This window comes from Aegilops tauschii, chromosome 6 (genome assembly GCF_002575655.3).
Source record: "Aegilops tauschii subsp. strangulata cultivar AL8/78 chromosome 6, Aet v6.0, whole genome shotgun sequence".
Taxonomy (NCBI): domain Eukaryota; kingdom Viridiplantae; phylum Streptophyta; class Magnoliopsida; order Poales; family Poaceae; genus Aegilops; species Aegilops tauschii.
Window position 1 is genome coordinate 25,897,032 of NC_053040.3, and position 21,126 is coordinate 25,918,157.

Genomic DNA, 21,126 nt, shown 5'->3' on the forward strand with positions numbered 1-21,126 from the left:
AATACGCATAAGGCAGTCAGAACAACACTGACCAACTATTATTTCATGCAGAGCCGGATTTAGTGACTTGCCTCTAGCAAAGTCATGCTGCACCTTACCCATCTCTATCTACCCTATACTAAATACTAACAACAACATTCGGTGTTTTGGTAAAACATCAATTGTAGATAATAACCAAAATTTGATTAGACTTCATGTTAGTATTATCAGTGTTGTAATACTAAAATAGTCATATTATATGCATGGTAGTGAACTGAACCTCCCTCTGAACTCTCTTTGTTTTAACATGTGCAGGATTCAGTCTCAAGAGGCAGTGGGGAACTTCGGGCTGCTGATGGATGTACGGTTGCAAGTCTGAAAGAAAGCCATTTGCTTGCCTTTCTTCCTTGGGAATCTTATAAATTTGCAACCCAAATCTATTCAGATGTCTAGACTGATTACTCTGCTTAGTGTAATGGTTTTATTAGCCGTAAAATTTGTGGAAAATAACATCATCTTACTATACCTGGGCAATTGCGAAGTTTTATTACTCCCTCCGAAAGAAACCAGCTACGTGGAAAAGGATTAATTAATGGAGAAAGTGGAACAGGCTGTAACACAAACAGAACGCATTGCGGGTTGCTGTGGTCTAACAAAGAGAACAAGAGTGGGGAATTTCAAGGTGTTGAGAAAGAATAATATAAGGAGTACTTTGGTAGATACTGGATCACACCCCCGGGTCCAACAAACAACTAAGTTTCCAGAGCAATTTTCAGATTCTGCATATGTGACTTGCATAGTGATATTGCCATTGCATGATACTGGATCGCACCTCCGAGCTTGGACCCCAACTCGGAAGACCAAACATTTACTTCGGGTGTACACGTGCATTTACGCGAGTGAAGGAACCTGTGCCAGATGTGGGTCAACTCAAATTAACTGAAATCACACATGTACACCTCCTTTTATTTTTGAACTCGTATTCCACTTTATTAAGTGGTTCTGAATTACAATCTGATTGAATAACAGCTTTAAAATTTCCAACTCGTTAAGGATATGAATCCCATCGGTCCGTACCCTTGTACCACCATACCAAAATGACATCAAAGAAGAGCAGTTCGTCGGTAGAATAACGTGAGAGAGCAGTTCTTCTTTCGGTTCAGGTAGAGAGCAATCTGCTCCAAACCAAGAATCGCCTCTATATGCTGAATCTGAAGAAGACAACAGTTGTATTCGATTCAGGTTTGATGACAGCAGTAGAATGTGCAGGTTTTGCTCAAGGTGGCAATGACGTCGAGCCGGCTTGAAGGTACTCGGTACATAAAGAAATAAATCGAGTAACAAGATTAGGGAGGTGATTGTTGGTGCTAATCTTGTTACATTGCTGAACTCAAATGCTGCAATAGTCCTTAGCTCCATGCACTAGTTGTGTAGGGTAGTTTGTACCTGCATGTGTTTTCAACTTGTAGCCTGAAACGTGCTCGTTCACGTTGAGGTGTGTTTTTTTTTTTCTATTTTTGCGTTAAGTTGCATGTAGTTGGCACGGCACATGGAACGTGCTGCATGCTTTAGTTCTAGGTCTGGCCGGGTCGTGTGTGTATTGTTGGGCCACAATGCCGAGTCGTGGGATGGCACGATTCATCTAGAGTTGTGGCGTAACTTTAGGATCTTGATTCTCGTTGAATAAAGGAAAGAGAAGGAAAAGCCGAGGGAGTTACGCGGCACAAAATTATCTCCTTCCTTTTGTCGTTCTGCTGCGTGCATCTCTCGCCGTCACCGTGATCGCGTGTGTTCCCTTCCTCTGATCTAACACACTGTACATAAGCTGACCCCGATTTTCAGCAACCTGTTTGTGTTGATTAATATTAAACACGAGAACCATGCATGTCGCAAGTTCATGCTTGAAATGTACTCCCTCCGTAAAGAAATATAAGAGTGTTTAGATCACTAAAGTATTTCTTTACAGAGAGAGTACATATAGTAGTTTCGTGAATCCTAGTTTGAGTTGCGTTTGGATACTGGTTTTTGTGGTTTGGTTTCATTAATGAAACCGGAAGGAAACCCCCTCTTTTGTTCAAAAAAAAAAAAAGAGGGAGTACATATATATGTTCTGTGCAAATTAACTACTGCAATCTACTTTAAATAAATCTGCAGACTACCAGTGAGTCACCTTAGGCTACAAATCATGGCCTCAAGTGGAATCAGACAGCTCACTACGAAGAATAGGCTACAGATTAATGAGAGTCTTCCGATGCGATTATTTTTCACGAGTGGAGAATGATAGATTCCCAACAGAATAGGGAAAAAGTTACTTAGACTGCAGTTGTTTTATTTTATGGTGGTGATGGTACATCAAGGAATTGTGTCTTTACAGAATCTAACTATGCTATTTGTTCTGCCTTGACGCCTCGTCTCTTACATGAATTAATTCACTAGCTCGATCTCCATTGGACTCGCAGGTTCGTCATGTCTTCGTTCGCCGGCATAACTGTCTTGGCCGACGGCGACCTGAGCCCTTCCACCGTCAAGACCATCGACACCGGCACGGACTACGGGTACCACCTACTTGTGGTCCAAGACTACTCGCATACCAAAGAAGTAAGACACATCGGCAGGGGCATCTGCTCCCGTGCTTTCATGGTAGGAGGCCATACATGGTACATCAAGTACTACCCTAATGGGGAGAGCTCGAAACGTGCCGATTACATTTCTCTGCATGTCTCCCTTCTCGATTACGACGAGGATTATCAGAAGACTGTGAAAGCAAAGGTGTGTATCAGTTTCATCGACCAGGTTGAGAAGCACAAGCCAATGTACATTCACGGAACCGAAACGCGCACCTTCGGAGGCTCTTCTTTTATGCAGCTCGACAAGTTTATAAAAAAAGACACCCTTGAACAATCAGTGCATCTAAAGGATGAGTGTTTCACCATCCGGTGTGACATCATGGTCCTCAACACTGACGATAATGCTGGTGGCAACGAGGTGCTCCCGCCTGACGTACACCACCAATTCGAAAATCTCCTTCGAAATAAGGTGGGTGCTGATGTAACATTCGAGGTCAGCGGCGAGATGTTCACCGCACATAGGTGTGTGCTTGCAGCCCGATCCACGGTGTTCATGGCACAACTCTTTGGTCCCATGAAGGAGGGCACTACTACGTCCGGCGCCATACAGATCAAGGACATGGAAGCGAAAGTGTTCAGGGCTTTGCTTAGCTTCATCTACACAGATTCATTCCCTGAGATGGAGGAGGAGCACAAGGCACATGTTGTGGAACAAGGACAAGAAGAGGATGAAATACGGCTGCGATGGCTTCAGGAATTGTTGGTTGCGGCGGACAGATATGATGTCAAAGGGCTCAAGTTCATCTGTGAAAAGCAGTTTTGTGAACACATAGTTGTGCGCTCAGTGATGTCCACTCTTGCTCTAGCCGAGCAGCACAACTGCCGGCGATTGAAGGGGGCGGGCTTCAGGTTTCTCCAAGTTCAGACTCCCTCACGTTTGCAAACTGTAATGGCGTCTAGTGGCTGGGATCATGTCTTCACGACCTATCCCTCGGTTTTGAAGCATCTCATTGCCAAACTTATTGCTTTGAACCAGCAGAAGTAATACTCTAGATATGGTACACATGTTCCTTAGATATGAAATGACGCTCTTATGCATATGGTATACATGTCTCTTGTTTTTATCTCATCACGTAATTTGCTTATATGCTGGATCAGAAAATGCAACATATGGGTAAATCGTCTCTTCAAAAAATGGATGGTTTGTATAAATTCAGGTGTAATGGTCAACATTGATCTGCATTGCAACATTGTGCATGTTCTGTAGCTTGATGTTTTTTTTCTCTCTCTGCAATGTGTCGTGCTTTTTGCCCTCCGTATAATGTAAACCCTTTTCTAGTTATTACCAACCAGAACAGTGTCGATGTTCTCAGAAAGGCATTTTATGAACCTGGATTTGAGTATGTAAGAGAAGACAGAGTATCTATTAAAACCGAGGTTTCAAGACAGAGTATGTTTTGCACCATCATGTAAACCCCTTTTGCCCTCCAAGTGTCCATTTCTTTTAATGTCCTTGTTGCACAACTGTCCTATACCACAACATTAGCTCTCCAGATTTAACTCTTCAGCTTAACTGACCAAAATCAAAATGTATTCCCAGAACCCAATAAACAGAAGCATGCACAGCAGCAGTTGGGTGCAAATATGCTACTAGTACAAGGCAGAAAAACTGACACACTCATTACCGCAAGGAGGATACAGTTCGGCAATCTGGCAATGGTAAGGCTATACCAAATTCTCCAAGATGGCGGAAGCTTCGAAGTAGTAGTCACGCAAAGCTGTCAATGTCATCTATGAATCAAACAGTTGAATGGAGGAGTAACTAAGACCACCTCTTTCCATGGAGATCTCAGGCAGAGCAAAAAGTAAGGGGCCTCTGTGATGATCGCGGTGATCGCACCTGTTTGCAGCACACACCACGGCCGCGTTCGTGAGGTGGCCCCTGAACACTGAGGGCGCCGGCACCCGCCGCTAGTATCCTGTGATCGAATCCCACACCTTTGCAATAAAGTTAAACATACAAAACACATCATACGTATAACAACCTCAATCGATGACGTGCAACTTGAATAACACACATCTGTGACTGGTTCCAGCTCAATACATTGGAGCATCGATGACATATTTATAACAATCTCCAGAGTAGTAAGTTACATGAGTGAGTTCACTTGCATTAAGGCGCCAATATTCTCAGGATCTTTTTGTTGGCAATAAGCCATGTCCGTGCCCGTGCGGTGGTGACCGGCGTTGGCGCGCCAGGTCTGGTCCGTGCTGGGCACTGAACTGTGTGCCGGCGGGAGTTCATTCTCGCGTCCGTGTCGTGGAGGACCTGCACGCACAGGGGCTGTTGCGGTCTGTTGGAGGCAGCGCGGGCCGGAGCTGCATGTAGTTAGCTGAACGTCCGGCTCGTATGGCTATTGAGAGCATGCTACGGATGCGCTGGAGGTGGACTTGGATGGTGGCCGTGCGTGGTGGTCGTGCGGCTCCTGCTGTAAGTGCATGCGTGACTTGCGTGTGTGGCCGTTGGGGTGTGTGTGCGCGCACCGTGTATAAATCCCCGCCTGTGTACTCTTGTAAGCTGGGCCAAGTGAATACAGAGGAGGAAAAAGGCCCCGGCGTTTGTCGCTGGGGAGGGCGTCCGTCGTGGCGGGTGTTCGTCGCCCGGCAAAATCCGTTTCCTCGTGTTTTTGTGATTGTTTGTCAGTCCTTGGTTCCATCACTTTTCTGCTAAAAGTATTCCACGATAAGGCTCTTTAGTGCGACAAGAGTACCAACTTCTTCAGGATAAATCAAGATTCACAATGTATATCATTTCTCCAGTAAATAATCTCTCTTGACCTTTCGTGAGTACCGCCAAATTCTAAGTATAGTCAAATAGTTCATTGTCATCGATCTGGTAGTAAGCAGTGAATGCATACCGAAGATTATCAGAGTTGCCTCTTGCTTGTGTCAAGCCTGTGCAATTAACAATAGATGTTGTTACCCCCGCAAAAAAAAAAAAGATGCTGTTATGCTCCCTGATATATTGTACGTTGTAGGTAAGGTCCAAATAATGAAAATTGGCAAGCTTCATAAGCTTGACTGGAATGTGCCCATAAAAAATATTGAGTCTCAGTCGTAAGAATGACAGAGACGACAGCTTCTCCCCAATCCATGCTCGTAAAGTCCGAGAGAACTGATTATGGTCAAGATCAAGAAAGATGAGTTGTGTGCACTTTTTGAGAAGCCAAGGAAATTCCGAGAGGTTGTTGTTTCTTAAGTTTAGACCCGTGATCCTCATACCTTGTGCTAGACTAATTGACTAGGCAATTGGTAACTGACCCACTGAGAGTTTTTCTTGATAGATCTAACAACTCAAGTGATTGCATCTTGCACAAAGAAGATGGAATGGTGCCAGAAATCTTGTTATTATATAGAAGTCTGCAAGCCCTGGCGCTCCAAAGTCTAATGGTAATGGTCCAACAAAATTGCTCCGACTGAGATCAAGTCTGATAGATTGATGGGAAGCTTAGGTATTGGACCAGCAAGTTGTTAGAACTGAAATCCATTTCTATTCCTATCGTAAATTCCATTGTTGATGGGGGACTCCTGTTGTATATTCAGATACTGTACTAAGGAAGCTGCTATCCAAAACCAATATGGTAAGATATCATCAAAGCTTGTGTTCGATACATCAAGACTGCTTAGTACGTATGTTTGCCATCGAAGCCACATTGGACAAAGATGGTTATGGAGTCGACAATCTCAATTCGTCTTAACATATCTAGAGTTCTAGACTGATAAATGGCCTTCATGTATGACCCCATCCAGGTTGTTGGAATTAAGGACCAAACTTGTTAGCTTTGTGAGATCTCCTAACCGCACCAGCACATGACCAGTGAGTGCGTTATCAGCAAGCTGCAGCCCGCTCAGGTTGCTTAATGTTTCAAGTTTTTTTTTTTGAGCATCAGTACAGACACAAGCGCTCATATATACGCGCATACACTCACCCCTATGAACGCACACACGTACACCCTACCCCTATGAGCACCTCCGAGAGACTGAGCCGGCATATCATCTTGAGATTTACGAAGCCACCATAGGCGCCTCGTCGTCGACGGGAACGTCTCCTCCCACTGAAAGCGCATCGCCGAAAATCCTGAAATAAATCCAGAAATAATGCGAGCACCAGGATTTGAACCCTGATGGGTTGGGGATACCACTGTCCACCTAACCATCTCAACCACAGGTTGATTCGCTAATGTTTCAAGTTTCAACTGGTGTAGTTAGGAGGCTTCCCGTCAGATTGCTGTGTGTCAGAAACATTTCTTGTAGTTTATTTTGTGAACAACCGGAAAAAAGATAGTTACGAGTTCTAAACAAAAAATAGATCATCCTATAATAATGTGAGGTGAAGAGATACGATTCCGTGGGATGCCTCTCGCTCTCGCTCTCGCTCTCGCAACGCCACACCTCCCACTCACCATAGCCACCGGCCCCGCAGATCCCGCCTCGCCAGCGCCGTGGTATGCCTCCCCGCCGGCGAGAGGTGCGGACGCCGGCTGCACCCACGCCTCCTCCACCCCAACAACTGCCCCCTGCCATCTACGAAAACTTCCCAGAGATTCTGAGGCTAATTAATCTCTCCAGTTCCACAAGCGGTGCTCATGGCGACCGGGGCTCGGGGTTGGACGGAGCGCGCTATCAGGATCTGGGACGCCACCTTCCAGTGGATCTGGTGCGTGCAAGAATGGAAGGCGGCGGATCGGGCGGTGGCGGCGGCGACCGATCTGGAGGCGAGATCCACGGCCGCGAGGGTCGCGGAGATTTGCCAGAGGAAAGCGGACTTGGAGCAGAGGAAGCTGGCACGGCGCATCTTTGAGGAGGCCACGCTGGAGGAGAGGGCAAGGATGCCCCCATTTCCGCACTCTCCGCCGGCCGAGTTCGCGGTATGGGCGAGGGCAGAAGCAAAATCGGGCAAGCCACGGCGGGCGCTGCGCTGCGAATGCATCCTGGGCGTGCTGCCGCCGAGCGCGTGAGGGTGGCTGCGGTTTCTACGGCGGAAGGTTTGTCGTCTAGCCGTGCTAACCTCCTGCCTCGCCGCGGCGTGCTTGAGCCACCTTAGTTTGGTGACCGAGGCGAGGTTCCACCGGGTGCTCGTTCGAGGCCGCGCAAGGGGATTTGTGTCCCCAGGAGCCAAGTGTGTGCTGCGTTTTACCAGTCTTTCGAAAAAGATTGTTGGGCAGAGTTTATGCTCTGAGATTCAAGAGTCCTCGCTGGCGGCGAGGCCCGCCCTGCCGGAGTTGGGGGATTTTTCCACCGTGATGCGTGTGGGGTCGCCCGTGCTGACTGGCGGGGGCCCTCCTGCCACGTCTCTTCCACCAATCAAGTGCACGAGGGTGAAGGCGCCTTTGGTGAATGAATACGCCTCCTGGCCACGATGACGCAGACGAGGTTATATCTAGGGTTTTTGGACAGCTCTGGTCCATTCCCCTCTCCCCACCGCCGCCAACCCCGTCCTCGCCCCACAAGCCAAATCAATTCTACCTCGGGATGGCTCCGGAAGGATCTGGTTCGATCCGAATGTTTCTCCCCGTCTGATCTGTTCCCAGTCAAGAATCTCCGGCCCTTTGATCATCCTCCGATAAAACTCAAGATCATTTGGGAGGGAATCGGGGGCGGATCCAAATCCTTTGCTTAGGTGGTGTCCATGGCAGACAAGACCGCGCCGACTGGGCGCAAAAGCAGCGCGCTCCGGCCCCGCGGAAGAACTCGCTGCGTCGCCAAGGTGCAGGTGGGGTGCGGCCAAATCCCGCTGCCGCCCCTGCCAAAGGTGTTGCCCCCCTCCAAGCACAACAAGTCGTGGCAGCGCCTCCGCCACCAGCTCCACCTGCCCCGTCTATGCAGGTACTCGATGAGCGCTACAAGGACATGGTATGTTTTATTTGTGGAGGGCCTGGCCATTATGTTGGTAATTGCATCCAGAAGAAAATCTGCTTCATCTGTGGATTGGAGGGTCACAACGTCAACAACTGTGCGGCTTGGGCGCAACCTCATCCAGTTGCCACTTTCTTTGGAAGCTCTGCCCTGGGATTAGGGTTCTACCAAATTGATCCTCCTGTGGGTCGTGAAGCAAATTGGGTTAACTTCAGAAACTATGGAGAAGTTTGGGTCATGAAAGGAGAGATTAGCAAGTCGGATCTGATTAAGAACCTGTCAGGGATTTTCTGCAGAAACAAACAGTGGACATGGCAAGTCAGGCCTCTGACAGACAAGAAGTTCTTGGTCAGATTCCCACCCTGGAAAGATGTAGAAGAGTTGATTGAGTTTCCAGCTTTTGATTTACCTATCGATGGAGTGTCTGTGACAGTTGAGAAGTGGACAAGTGCGATTGATCCTTTCAACGAGTTAACTGAAGCCTGGGTTGTCATTGAGAGGCTCTCGTCCAAGTGGTGTACATGGAAAGTGCTGTCACAGATTGCTTCCTGCTTTGGAATCCTCGCGGATGTTGACTGGAATGGTCTAATGAAGAGTTTTTATGACAAAGTGAGGATCAAGATTGCTTGCAGGAACCCAGCGAAAATCCCCTTTGAGAGAATTATGGAAATGAGGAAAAAGCTGTATATCCTGTCATTTACAGTGGAAGGCTTTGAGCAGATAGGTGCTGGTGATCCTAATGATGACAATGGCCCTACTGACATATCCGTGGATGATGATAATAAGTAATTTGAAGATGAGGAGATTGACAAGGATATCCTGGATGATGGAGAAGAACCTATAGATGATTTGGACCTGGCCAACAGGGCCACGAACTTGAAGAGATCCCCAGCTGGAAAACAAACAAACAAAAATGATGGCAGTACATTCCATCCCGCTGCTCTGATTGAGGCCTATTACTCTCCTGTGAGAGTGGACAAAGAGACTGAAGGGAAATAAAAAACACAGGATGTATGCTCTTCAATGCCCTTCTTTGAAGCTATCAAGATGTTGAGTACACCTAGCAATGAGCATTGTGGCGTCACCATTCCCGCTGCTACATCTGGGGGCCCTACTAGTACCACTTCCCCAATATCCATTCAGAAAACATACTGCTCTGATCTGTTAAAAGAACTGGAGGATTCTGAATCTGATACTGCAAGTGAAGCTGTTGATTCAGGAGAGGAGTTGGGTACTTTTGATGCCTCTGTAGTCAGTGGTCTAAAGATGATGGGTTTAGTGGAAAACAGGACTCTCCTCAATGAGCAACCTGCTGCCAAGAACAAGTGGGAGCCAGTTATTGCTCCAAGACCAAGCACCAGGGCCCATAACAGGCAAAATATGATGGAAAAAGCGGCTGCTTACAAAATGAAGAAGAACTTGGAAGTCCCCACCACTTTCAAAAGTAAGTCCTTTACTACTGAGTCTTCAGCTAATTTAGAGGCTTATGCTTCTGCAGTTAACATTAAAATTGGTAATGATGACAAGGAGAAAAAATAGACCACTAATGATATCATTAGAGATGAAACTGAAAAATGCCTATTATTTGCTTCCCAAAATCCTGACATATCTTTACCTGACAATTTAGATACTGAAGTTTCTGAGGATAATGGAGTTTGTACTCCAGATAATGGCATTCTTAACACCAACACACCAGGGGGCACTGCAGGTGCTGTAGGTGGCTCTGGGAATGTAGTGAGAGGTGGACTTTTTTAGTCTGACACACCCCTTTAAAATCCCATGACTGGAATTTTCTGGAATATTAGAGGTTTAGGACAAAAAGGAAAACTTCAGTGCCTGTCTGATCTGGTGAATAAGTATAAACCTGATTTTTTAGGTTTTCAAGAAATTAAAAGAGAAACATTATCTGATTCCTTTCTTAACACATTAGCTGGGTCTAGTGCCTATGAGTGGCATACACTCCCTGCAGTGGGCTCTGCTGGTGGTATCCTTGTGGGTACTAAGTCTAATTGTTTTGAGGTCCTTGATGTAAGTCTTAAGAAATATTGCATTATTATTTCCTTGAAAAACAAGACTGATGGTTTTTGCTGGCACCTGATTGTAGTGTATGGTACAACTTATGCTTTAGATAAATTTGACTTCATTGCTGAACTACATGAGAGTATGGAAGGCTTGTGCTATCCTATCTTGTTTGGGGGAGATTTTAACCTGATTAGGGAGACTAAGGAAAAAACTTCTGGCAACATTAATAACTCTTGGGCTTTTCTGTTTAAGGATTGGATTAACAAATGGGGCTTAACGGAATACAAGCTGTCAAACAGGGTTTTTACCTGGAGCAATAACCAAGATAACCCCATTTTTGCCACTATTGACAGAGTTTTCTCTGCTACTAGCTGGGACAGTCACTTCCCTCTCACAACCTTGTGTGCCCTGCCTAGGGTGGGGAGTGATCATGCTCCCATTTTGCTTGATTCTGGGGTGGGTGTATATAGCCCAACTAGACCTTTTAAATTTGAGAAATGGTGGCTCGAACAGCCTGACTTTAAGGCCTTGGTTGAAAAAAATTGGGCCACACCTTCCTCTTTTACCACTGCTATTGAAACCTGGCTAATTGAAACTAAATATAGAAAACTTGTAAAAGGATGGAGCATCAACACTGAAGCGGCCATGAAGAAAAAAAAGAAAGAATTAATTCAAAAATTTGATATCTTAGATATCTTCTCTGAACAGAATAGAACTAATGCTGAGGATATCCTCAGGATGAAGCAGATAAGGGAAGAGCTCCATGAGATTTGGGAAAAAGAAGAAACTGCCATGTGGCAGAGATCTAGAGACAGGAAGATTAAAGAGGGGGGGGGGGGTAGGAATACAGCATATTTCCATGCTGTTGCTAACCAGCCTAGAAGAAAAAATCAGCTGTCTATCTTGGAGGGCCCAGATGGATCTGTTTACTCCACCTAAGACATGCTGGGGGTTGCAACTAATTTCTATAAAAACCTATTTGGGTTTGAACCTAAACCTAACATTCATTTAGATGACCAATTTTGGTCTGAAGAGGAACGTGTGACAGAGGCTGAAAATACCATGCTAGAAAGGCCTTTTTCAGAGGAGAAAAATTAAAGAAGCCATCATGGGCTCTTATGCTAATGGAGCCCCTGGACCTGATGGTCTCTCCTTTTTGTTTTACCAGCACTTTTGGGGGGGGGGGGGGGTAATTAAAGAGGATTTCATGGCGCTTGTGAGGGCTTTTGAGAGTGGTTCTTTGGATATCCAGAGACTAAACTATTCTATAGTCACTCTTATTCCCAAGGAGCCGGATGCCAAAAATATGAAAAAATTTAGGCCCATTTGTTTGAGTAATTGTTCTGTGAATTTTTTAATAAAGCTATGACAAATAGGGTTTCCCCTGTGGGTCATAGGCTACTGTCCCCATGTCAATCCGCTTTTGTTAGAGGCAGATTCATACTAGAAAGTATAGTGACTGCCCACGAGGCTATCCATGAAGTTCACAAATCTGGAGAGCCTGGGATTGTTCTCAAGTTAGACTATAAGAAAGCTTACGACCGTGTGAACTGGGATTTCCTGGTGGAGATGTTAACATCTAGGGGATTTGGGCCTAAGTGGATTAGGTGGAACCTGTCCATTTTGCAACAAAGTTCCTTCTGTGTTAAGATTAATGATGTTTTAGGTCCTTATTTTGGGGGGGGGGGGGGGGGGGAGTATTGAAACAAGGAGATCCTAGCTCCCCCATGCTTTTCAATCTTGTGGCTGATGTCTTTTCTCGTATGTTGGTGAAAGCCATCAACAACAACATTATTTCTTGGATTGTTCCTCATATCATCCCACATGGGCTTATATGCTTGCAATATGCCGATGACACAATATTATTTCTAGACCCTAAGCCTGAATATGTAAGAAACTTAAAATGGTTACTCGCATGTTTTGAAAACCTTTCTGGTTTGAAAATCAATTATGACAAATGCGAAGTGGTGCCAGTAAATATGAATGAAGATGATGCTAAGTTGCTATCTCAAATTTTTTGCTGCAAATTGGGGGATTTCCCTCTTAAGTATCTGGGAGTGCCACTTCACCACCTCAAATTGAGGAGGGAAGATATCCAATATATTATTGACAAAATCATTAAGAGGATTTGTGGGTGGAAAAGGAGATTACTTAGCTATGAGGCAAAGTTAGTCTTGCTCAAAGCTTGCATTGCTAGTATTCGATCCGGTGTACCTAATGTCTGTGACTAAATTCCCTAAGTGGGCTATTAAAGCCATTACCTATCAGATGGCACATTCCTTCTGGGGGGACTCAGGAGATGAACACAAATACCATCTTGCTAACTGGGGGATGATTTCTCAGAAAAAAGACTTTGGTGGCTTGGGGGTACCCAGTTTAAGAGAATTTAACATGGCTCTGTTAGCCTCTTGGGCTAAAAGATATTTCATGAATCAAGATAAACACTGGGTGAGATTGATAGATCATAAATATAGAACGAATAAACCTAATTTGTTGTGGGCTAAACAGGGTGTGGGCTCACCTTTTTGGAAAGGGGTTACCTGGGCTTTTGAAGGCATAAAACCTTTTTTAGATGGAATTTGGGTAACAGTGATAAGATTAGCTTCTGGGATGACCCCTGGGTGGGGGATTCTTCCCTGAAAACTCAGTTTTGGGAGGTATATGAGATTTGTCAACAACAACAATGTGTAGTGTCCGAGGTGTGGGATGGTACTACCCTAAAGCTCACTTTTAGTAGATGTGTAGATGCTGAATTTAAGAAAAAATGGCCCGATCTGATTCAGGTCATCTCTACCAAAAACTTGACCGATGAGGAGGATCAACCTGTTTGGCTGTTGGAACCATCAGGGATCTACTCGGTCAAATCCTTTTACAACATGATTAACTGGGGTGGGGTCTATACCCCACTTTGGAAAAATTTCTGGAAAATTGTTATACCTAACAGATACTTGGTCTTTGTGTGGTTGGCTTTTAATAATAAAATTCTCACCAGAGACAACCTGAACAAGAGGAGGGTGGTAGAGAACTTAAACTACTTATTTTGTAATGAGAATGAGTCAGTTCATCACCTGTTCTTTGAATGTGTGGTGGCCAATCAGATCTGGATTGATGTTGCTGATACTTTTGGTTTCAGTATTCCTAAAAATATGACTGAGTTATCTTCTTTCTGGAATATGAACAACAAGAAAACTGTTATTAACATTGCTTGTGTTGCTGCCATTTGGGGCATTTGGACTATGCGTAATGATATCTGTTTTCAGGGCATACCGTGGACAAGCACTCGTGCGATCTTGGAGAGGATCAGTTCTTCTCTACACCAATGGAAGATCCTCTACGGGGGCGATCAATCAGTGCTGCTACGACGCTGCCTCCAACTCTTGGACCGTCGAAGAGGCGAGCTGCTCAGGATCGCCTGGGTTGGGAACTGAGAGCGTGCGCAAAGAGGACCCGGGGCGGAATCGTGCTGAAAGCTCATTCGGGATGATCCCACGCGAGGAAGCTGATGGTCGTCCTACTCCCTGAGAAACATTCTGTATTGCTTGACTGATGGTTTTCGGTGTTTGCCCTGCTTGGCGTTAGACTCTCTCTTAGCAGTTTCATGTTCCAGTTTTTCGGTCTAGCGCTTTGTGATGTAGGGTTGCGTTTCTATTCTCTGGTCTGCCACTTCCGGTAGACCCGATTGCTTGTAACAGTCACTGTGACTTGCTTTGCCTCGTTTTCTATGAAAGTGGGATGGGGGAAACCCCTTTTGATCAAAAAAAAAAACGGAAAAAAAAGTAACCTGTACAAATTACATAGGTTCTTCATGTTGGAACTTGGAAGGTATGCTCACAAGACTATTCCCTGATAAATCAAGTTCTACCAAGGAGGTCATATTATCTATCTCGTCCGGAAATGGGCCATAAAAACCATTGTATGAGATATCTAGATACTTGAGGCTAGGTATATTCCAAAACCAGTAGGGCCTGCTACACTTACGGAACTTGTTGCCCGAGAGGAGTGTTTCAAGAGATGTCAGGTTTGAGAGCCGAAGAGAGTTAGGGCTATTTGTAAGCTGGAAAAGGGGAAGACGGGGAAATTTCAGAGTTACACATGGTAAATGAAATCAGAGGGCGCTCTCTCTTTTTTTTAAGAAGGAAAAATGTCTACTTGTAATCCTGAAAGTGGATATCATAGAGTTGTACTAATGTACATGTAACAAGGTTCATGTATGAGCTTATAGAATTATAATGCTGGCATCAGCCGCAGCGTGGCGGTGGCGCAGGTCGGATGGAATCTTGGACGAGGAAAGTGAGGAGCGCGCGTGCACAGGTGGAGATGGAGATCTCTACTACAGCGTCTCTCTACTCTGAATGATTCTGAACTCCGGTGCTCTTCTTTTTTTTTTTTTGAGGGATAGTGCTCTTCTTTCATCTGATGCAAATTCATATAGAGGTTAAAAAAAAGAAAAAAAAAATGACCAAATTGGCTTCGCCCGGGTTCGAACCGGAGACCTTCAGTGTGTTAGACTGACGTGATAACCAACTACACCACGAAACCAAGATGGTATTTTTCTATTTAGAACTTATTTGACCAGAATAGCTCTAATTGCTCACACGAGAGCTTTTCTACGCACTTGCTTCTTCCTTTCTCGTGAGGATGTATATTTGCTTCTTTAAGTGATCAACATTTAAAGTGGTACGTATATTCATATGAGATGCCTCTTACACTCTATAAAATTTCTTCATCGACCATAAAGTATGATTCGGTGCATACAATACATGCTTGTAACGATTTGGGACGAGTCTGCAAAAGAAATAAAAACTGAAGTAGTTTCCACTTTTACCCCATGTTTCACGTTTATGATAGATTTTACCCATTTTTTGAAAAACAAAATCTCAATTTATACCCCCATTGATGCACTTTGTCCCACATTTTGCCCTCAGCCAATATTATTTTCCAATTTTGTACTGACTTGGCATGCCATGTAGGCGGTTTGTTAATTTGTCCTGGTTTTCATTCTGGTTTTTTTTTTGGGCGTCGAACAGGTTTGCTCTCTATTCCCCACTTAGCCAGAATTTTTTAGAGAAAATGTGATAGCCCCAGTTTATAAATAAAGCTAACCAATCAGTTCACAACAGATAAAGTTAAGACGCAACACAACCAACAGAGCAAGTCTCTAATTAAATAACCATAGCAGATAGAACAACAAAGTTCATGGCACACATGCTAACAACCTACAACCAAGTGCAGACAACGACGACACATACACCCGTGAAGAAGGAGCCTGCACTCTTGGAGACAAGAAGCTTACTGTAGATTTAACCCGCGAGATCAACACAACTCCGCGGCGTCGATGTCGCGACACTTAACCAACGGCTTCCAGTGTTGCATTAGGATTAAAGATTTGAAAATAATGTCAGCAGGTTTAGACGGGAACACATGCTCAATAGTAAATTTATCCTAGCCGTCCAAAGGGCACAACTGGTAGCGGCGAAACCAAACCAAAAAAGGAGTCTCTCTGACCAGACAATGAATTAACAAGCGGCAGAAGCTGAGAGAAGGATTGAGGTGACCAGCTAACATCTAGCCATGACCACATGTAGCTCCAGATCAAGGATGTGAAGTCACAAGGGAAAATAGTATGATCAGCATCCTCCACCCGAGAACAAAGAGAGCAATGAGCCGAAGCCCTGCCATTACATTTTCTAATCTGATCCGCAGCCGGCAACTTGCCACGAATAGCTTCCTAGAGAAAGATTTTGATTTTCAATGAACACGAGCGCCAAATGTCATTAAACTTGGAAGAAGAAGAGCCAGTGATCAGATGTTGATATAAAGACTTAATCGAAAACAAGCTAGAGGAAGTATGGGGCCAAGTCACCAAATCCAACACCTCCGAGAGCGAAGTGAAGATGGCAGCGAGACGATGCCAGTCTTCCAACACTGCAGGAGATAAGGAACGATGAAAGCCCAAGTCCCAATTATTAGTAGCCAAATCCGATATGGAAATATCTAGATTGCCACAACACAAAAATAAAACAGGGAAAGTAGATCAAAGGGGGGAATTCCCAAATCACCAGTCAGCATGGATTAAAATCGCGGGAGAAATGATTTCGCGGCGGCCTCTCCCAGGAGCTATAGCGGCCGCCATAGCGGGCAATAGCGGCAAATAGCAGAAAATTTTCTGGTGGGAGAGATGATTTTGGAGGGTTTTGCTGATTTTTGAGCCATTTATAGGGATATGTTGAGGTTTGCGCGGCAACAGCCATAGCTTAGCGGCGAGGCTCTCACGCAGCTATAGCGCAGCTATCGCGGCTATTTCGCGGGCTATTTTAATCTATGCCAGTCAGTCAAGCCAGAAATGCATTGATTTCCCATCATTAAGAAAAATTTTGCATGCGCATGAAATCTTCATTAACAAAAATTTCCGCATGATCAAGAGAATCTTCAATTCCATAAAGGGATCGAGAAGCAGGGTGGACATGAAAATTGGAGCACACAACCGATCCCAGGGGACTAGCACCAATCCCAGGCGCACGAGGAGCAGGAGCCAGATAAGCTTACACTTCAACGGCCTCTGCTCCGGTGCTCCCCCCTAACCTAATTTCGGAGGGGTATTTTTGTCCCCGCGAGTTTGTTTTTTTCCTGGCCCGCCGTAGCCTAGATTCAAGCCCTATATAACCCAAACCGTATACGTACAGTACCCTGGTCCAAAAAAAAAACATCACACGACCCCACGTCCACGTAAGACCTGCCGAATCCAATCATTCATGCAGCTCCATCAATCTCGCGAGCATTGACGCAGCTCCATAAGTCACGTAGTAGATCTCCAGCGGCGGCTATCTCATCGCCGGTGATCTCGTCGACAGCAGGCGCGGCAACGTCGTGAATCTCCAATGAGCGCGCACAGGTACCGCATCCCGCGTCCCCCCTCTAGTCTCGCTCGCGGCAACATCGAAAGAACTGCCGCCGCCAGTGGTAGTGGTTAACCTAGCGGGGCGGGTAACCTAGCTACCCGGCGGCGCATACGATCTTGGATCTTGTTCCGGTAGTGCTGCTCCTCGTGATCTGGGTTCACGTAGCGTCGGTTGCCGTCGGCTATGCGCACCACCAGTATCGTTATTTGATGTGGCGGCTAACCTAGGTATCCGGCGGCAGAGGTAATCACAGATCTAGCTAGGTTTTGAGATCATGCAGTTCCTCGCGATTGAAAGTCATCACGACGGGTGCCGTGGCCATCTTCCTTACTAAGTTTGGCAGATCTGAATGGCCTCGGTTGGGGTTGTTTACATAACATCCGTGATTGTGTGCTATGTGTTGTATATTTCATCATTGATAATGTTTGCACATGTGATGATACATATTATTGGTTGTAGGAAATGGCGGACGAGGAGTTAACTGATATCATGGTAGACATGAAGTTTGGAGAACTGATGAAAGACTGGATAGAAGATTGGTCAGATGATGAAAATTCAGATCATGAAGATCGGTCAGAGAATGGGAACAAATGGGACGATCTTAATGTGAGTGGCATTGTCATGTTGTAATTTTTTGGTGGCATCCGACAACATTAAATCTTTGTGTTGAAAATTTATAGATCGATGAGCTTGATGATGATTAGGAAAACAACTCGGAGCTCTCGAATGAAGATTACATTAGTCAGGTACGGAAGTGAAAATTTTTGTTGGCATGCAAATTGAATTTCTTCTGGAATATTGTATGATAAGTAATTATGTATTGTATTTTTCAGTTCATTTCCGAATGTCATAATGCATACGACTATTACGGTGAATCCGACGTGGAGACAGGCCTTAATGATGAATCATTAGATGCACCTGATTCTGGGGAGTCCCAGTCGTCGGTCACCTTGAGTGAGGTATGTGTGTAATCAATGTTCTATGGAAGTAATGTTAAACCATAGAAAACTGTTTTCATGGCTGTGGTTTGATTGTGTAGGTGACACAAGATGATGGGGCAAAGAATGTCCAAGATACTGCCAGTGCGGATGATAAGAGGGATATGTTCATGTAGATAATGGAAATGACCTTTACGTCTCACGATGTTGCGTATGATTTCTACAACAGCTATGCTAGAGATAATGGTTTCAGCATTAGAAAGAATAAGGTCAGGTATAGCAAAACCGAGTCACGTCATATGCGTTATAGGCGGTTTGTTTGTTGCAGACAAGGGAAAGGTGACAGCAAGTTGCTAACCGAGGAAGGACACAGCCGTAGGCTCAGAGCCGAGACACACTGCTTTTGCGAAGCGCACCTGACCGTCAAGCTTGACCAAAAGCGTGGTGTTTGGTATGTTGAAAGTTTTGAGGACAAGCATAGCCATATGTTGGCAGGACCGGACAAGGTACCTTTTCTTTGGTCCCACAGAAAAATCAAAGAGTACCAGAAGCATGAGATAATGTCCATGGGAGCTGTAGGGATTAGAATTCACGACATGATGGATTGCTTCATCAGCAAACATGTATGGTACGGCGGTGTTGGTTTTACCAGGCGTGACATATACAACCTTTGCGCCAAGGAGAAGAGGAAGCTGCTTTCAAAAGGTGATGCTGCCACAGCCATAGGCATCATGGCCAGTAGGAAATAGAGGGATCCTAGCTTCTTTTTCGAGTACAAGCTAGATAAGGAAGGACATTTGAATAGGATGTTCTGGTGCGACTCCCAGTCTCATCATGACTATGAGGACTTCGGCGACGTGCTTGTATTTGACAGCACGTACAAGATGAATCGCTATGGTATGCCATTCATACCTTTTGTTGGTCTTAACAATCACCGGAAGACCACTGTTTTTGGTTGTGCCATAGTTTCGGACGAGACCGAGGAGACATACGTGTGGCTTCTGCAGACTTTTTTTAGGTCCATGTGTCAAAAGATGCCTAAGAGTGTTATCACAGACGCCGACGCTGCGATGATCAAGGCAATTCGCGAAGTCTTGCCAGATGTGTGGCACCGTATATGTACGTGGCATATAGAAAAAAATATGAAGATTCACCTCAGTCACAAGTCCTTGAAGGAGTTTTGAACTCTTCTGTACTACATCACGGCCACGGCCACATTTGAGGAGAGATAGCACGCATTTTCCAAAAGATGGGAGTCGGAAAAAACTGTAACATGGTTGAGACGGATGTATAAGAAGAGAAGACTGTGGGCCGCGGCTTATCTAACAGAGGGGTTTTGGCTTGGCATGAAAAGCAACCAGCAGAGTGAAAGCCTGAACTCATGCCTTCACCTCCACCTAGACGGTGAAATGACCCTGGTGGATATGATTTTGCACTATGAGAACGCTGTTGTGCGTATCCGTGAAAACGAGGCGCGAGATGACTGCACGGCCTCACAGAGTTTACCGGTGCCAGTTACTATCTCGAGGGAACTTGAGATAGCTGCTTCTCACGTCTTCACTCCAGCAAACTTCTATATGTTGCAAGATGATCTTAGAAAAATTGGCGGCATGGAGATTGTAGAAATTAAGCTGGGAGACGGATCACAGCAGTACATCGTGGCCTGGAAGAATAACCAGAAGCGCCGTTTTTGGGTGGAGTATACACCAGTAAATTCCGCAGAAACTATAAGGTGCAGCTGCAGAAGAATGATTCGAAAGGGTCTACCTTGCAAGCACATATTCCATGTACTGAAGCACTTGAACATATCTGAAATACCAAAGTGTTTAGTTCTTGTTCGGTTCACGAAAGAAGCAAGGTTGGGACTGCCCGCGAGGCGCACAAGCGATCTGTTGGGATTTGGTTGGACTGGGGCCAGGGAAAGAATGAAATATAGCCAGGTCAGTGTGTTAGCGTCTGAAGCTATGCATGCGGCATGCAAACACCCTGCTTTGTGGGATCAGTTACAGGAGAGTTTGAAGGTTGTGATAGCTAAGAGTCATGAGTATGATCTGCTACAGGAAAATTTGATCAAGCAAACAAATGACATCAGTAAGTGTGCAGTTGAATATGTGGACGATGGTGAAGGCAACTTGATTGCGATTAAAGATCCTATGAAAGTGTCAAGCAAAGGTGCAACAAAGGTAGATGAGAGGCGCCCTATCTCGAAAAATGGTAGACCACTCTCTTTTGATGAGCTGAAAACCCGGTGCGGCGCTTGCAAATTGCTAGGACACACTAGACGTAGCAAGAAATGCAAACTAAATCAGAAGTAAGTGTTTGTATGCATTGTGGATTATTAATTTTTTTATCATTCATTAACTTAGCTTGTCTTTTATCATGTGCAGAAAAGTGGAGAAGGAAGAAGAGTAGAACACTTGCTTCAATTATTTACTGTGTTAATCGGGCGGCTCATACTTTGGCTGAGGTAGCCGTAGGCGATTCTCTTTCTTTGGTTTGGAGGCTTTCGCCTCCTGATTGTATCCTTAGTGTATTAGCAGATGAGATCCCAGACTTTGTTTAAATAAAGTAAGATGTTTCCCTCAAAACAAAAATCAAAAAATTCTTTACTGTGTTATGACTGGGGCGGGAGGTAGAAAGAATATTGTACATTTCCCCTCCCCACGTCCTAAATGCCATTAAATAAGTAACTGTACCACTCTCCTCCCCACCATGCACTCACCCACCTCCCACGGGCGCCGGCTCGAACTCCCCTCTTATCCCCACCTACATTAGATCGAGAAAACCCTCGCCGGCGACCGCTGC

At 45.1% G+C, this 21,126-nt stretch overlaps 3 protein-coding genes and 1 non-coding gene across 4 annotated transcripts; 3 read left to right on the forward strand and 1 right to left on the reverse strand.

Moving 5' to 3' along the window:
- Nucleotides 1-1,266: 1,266 nt before the first annotated feature.
- LOC109754046 (BTB/POZ and MATH domain-containing protein 1-like) lies at nt 1,267-3,591 on the forward strand. Its single transcript, XM_020312973.2, has 3 exons — nt 1,267-1,288; nt 2,134-2,140; nt 2,439-3,591. Exons 1-3 carry the CDS (start codon nt 1,267-1,269, stop codon nt 3,589-3,591), a joined length of 1,182 nt encoding a protein of 393 aa, XP_020168562.2.
- Nucleotides 3,592-14,949: 11,358 nt separating this feature from the next.
- On the reverse strand, nt 14,950-15,023 carry TRNAV-AAC (transfer RNA valine (anticodon AAC)). Its single transcript has one exon. It is a non-coding gene; the product is annotated as a tRNA-Val (tRNA).
- A 2,822-nt stretch (nt 15,024-17,845) lies between these two features.
- LOC120966769 (uncharacterized) lies at nt 17,846-19,070 on the forward strand. Its single transcript, XM_073501647.1, has 6 exons — nt 17,846-17,989; nt 18,088-18,129; nt 18,217-18,342; nt 18,423-18,493; nt 18,551-18,595; nt 18,650-19,070. The coding sequence occupies exons 1-6, from the start codon at nt 17,846-17,848 to the stop codon at nt 19,068-19,070; spliced, it is 849 nt and encodes a 282-aa protein (XP_073357748.1).
- A 537-nt stretch (nt 19,071-19,607) lies between these two features.
- LOC141025730 (protein FAR1-RELATED SEQUENCE 9-like) lies at nt 19,608-20,636 on the forward strand. The gene has a single exon (XM_073501648.1). It carries the CDS (start codon nt 19,608-19,610, stop codon nt 20,634-20,636), a length of 1,029 nt encoding a protein of 342 aa, XP_073357749.1.
- Nucleotides 20,637-21,126: the final 490 nt, after the last annotated feature.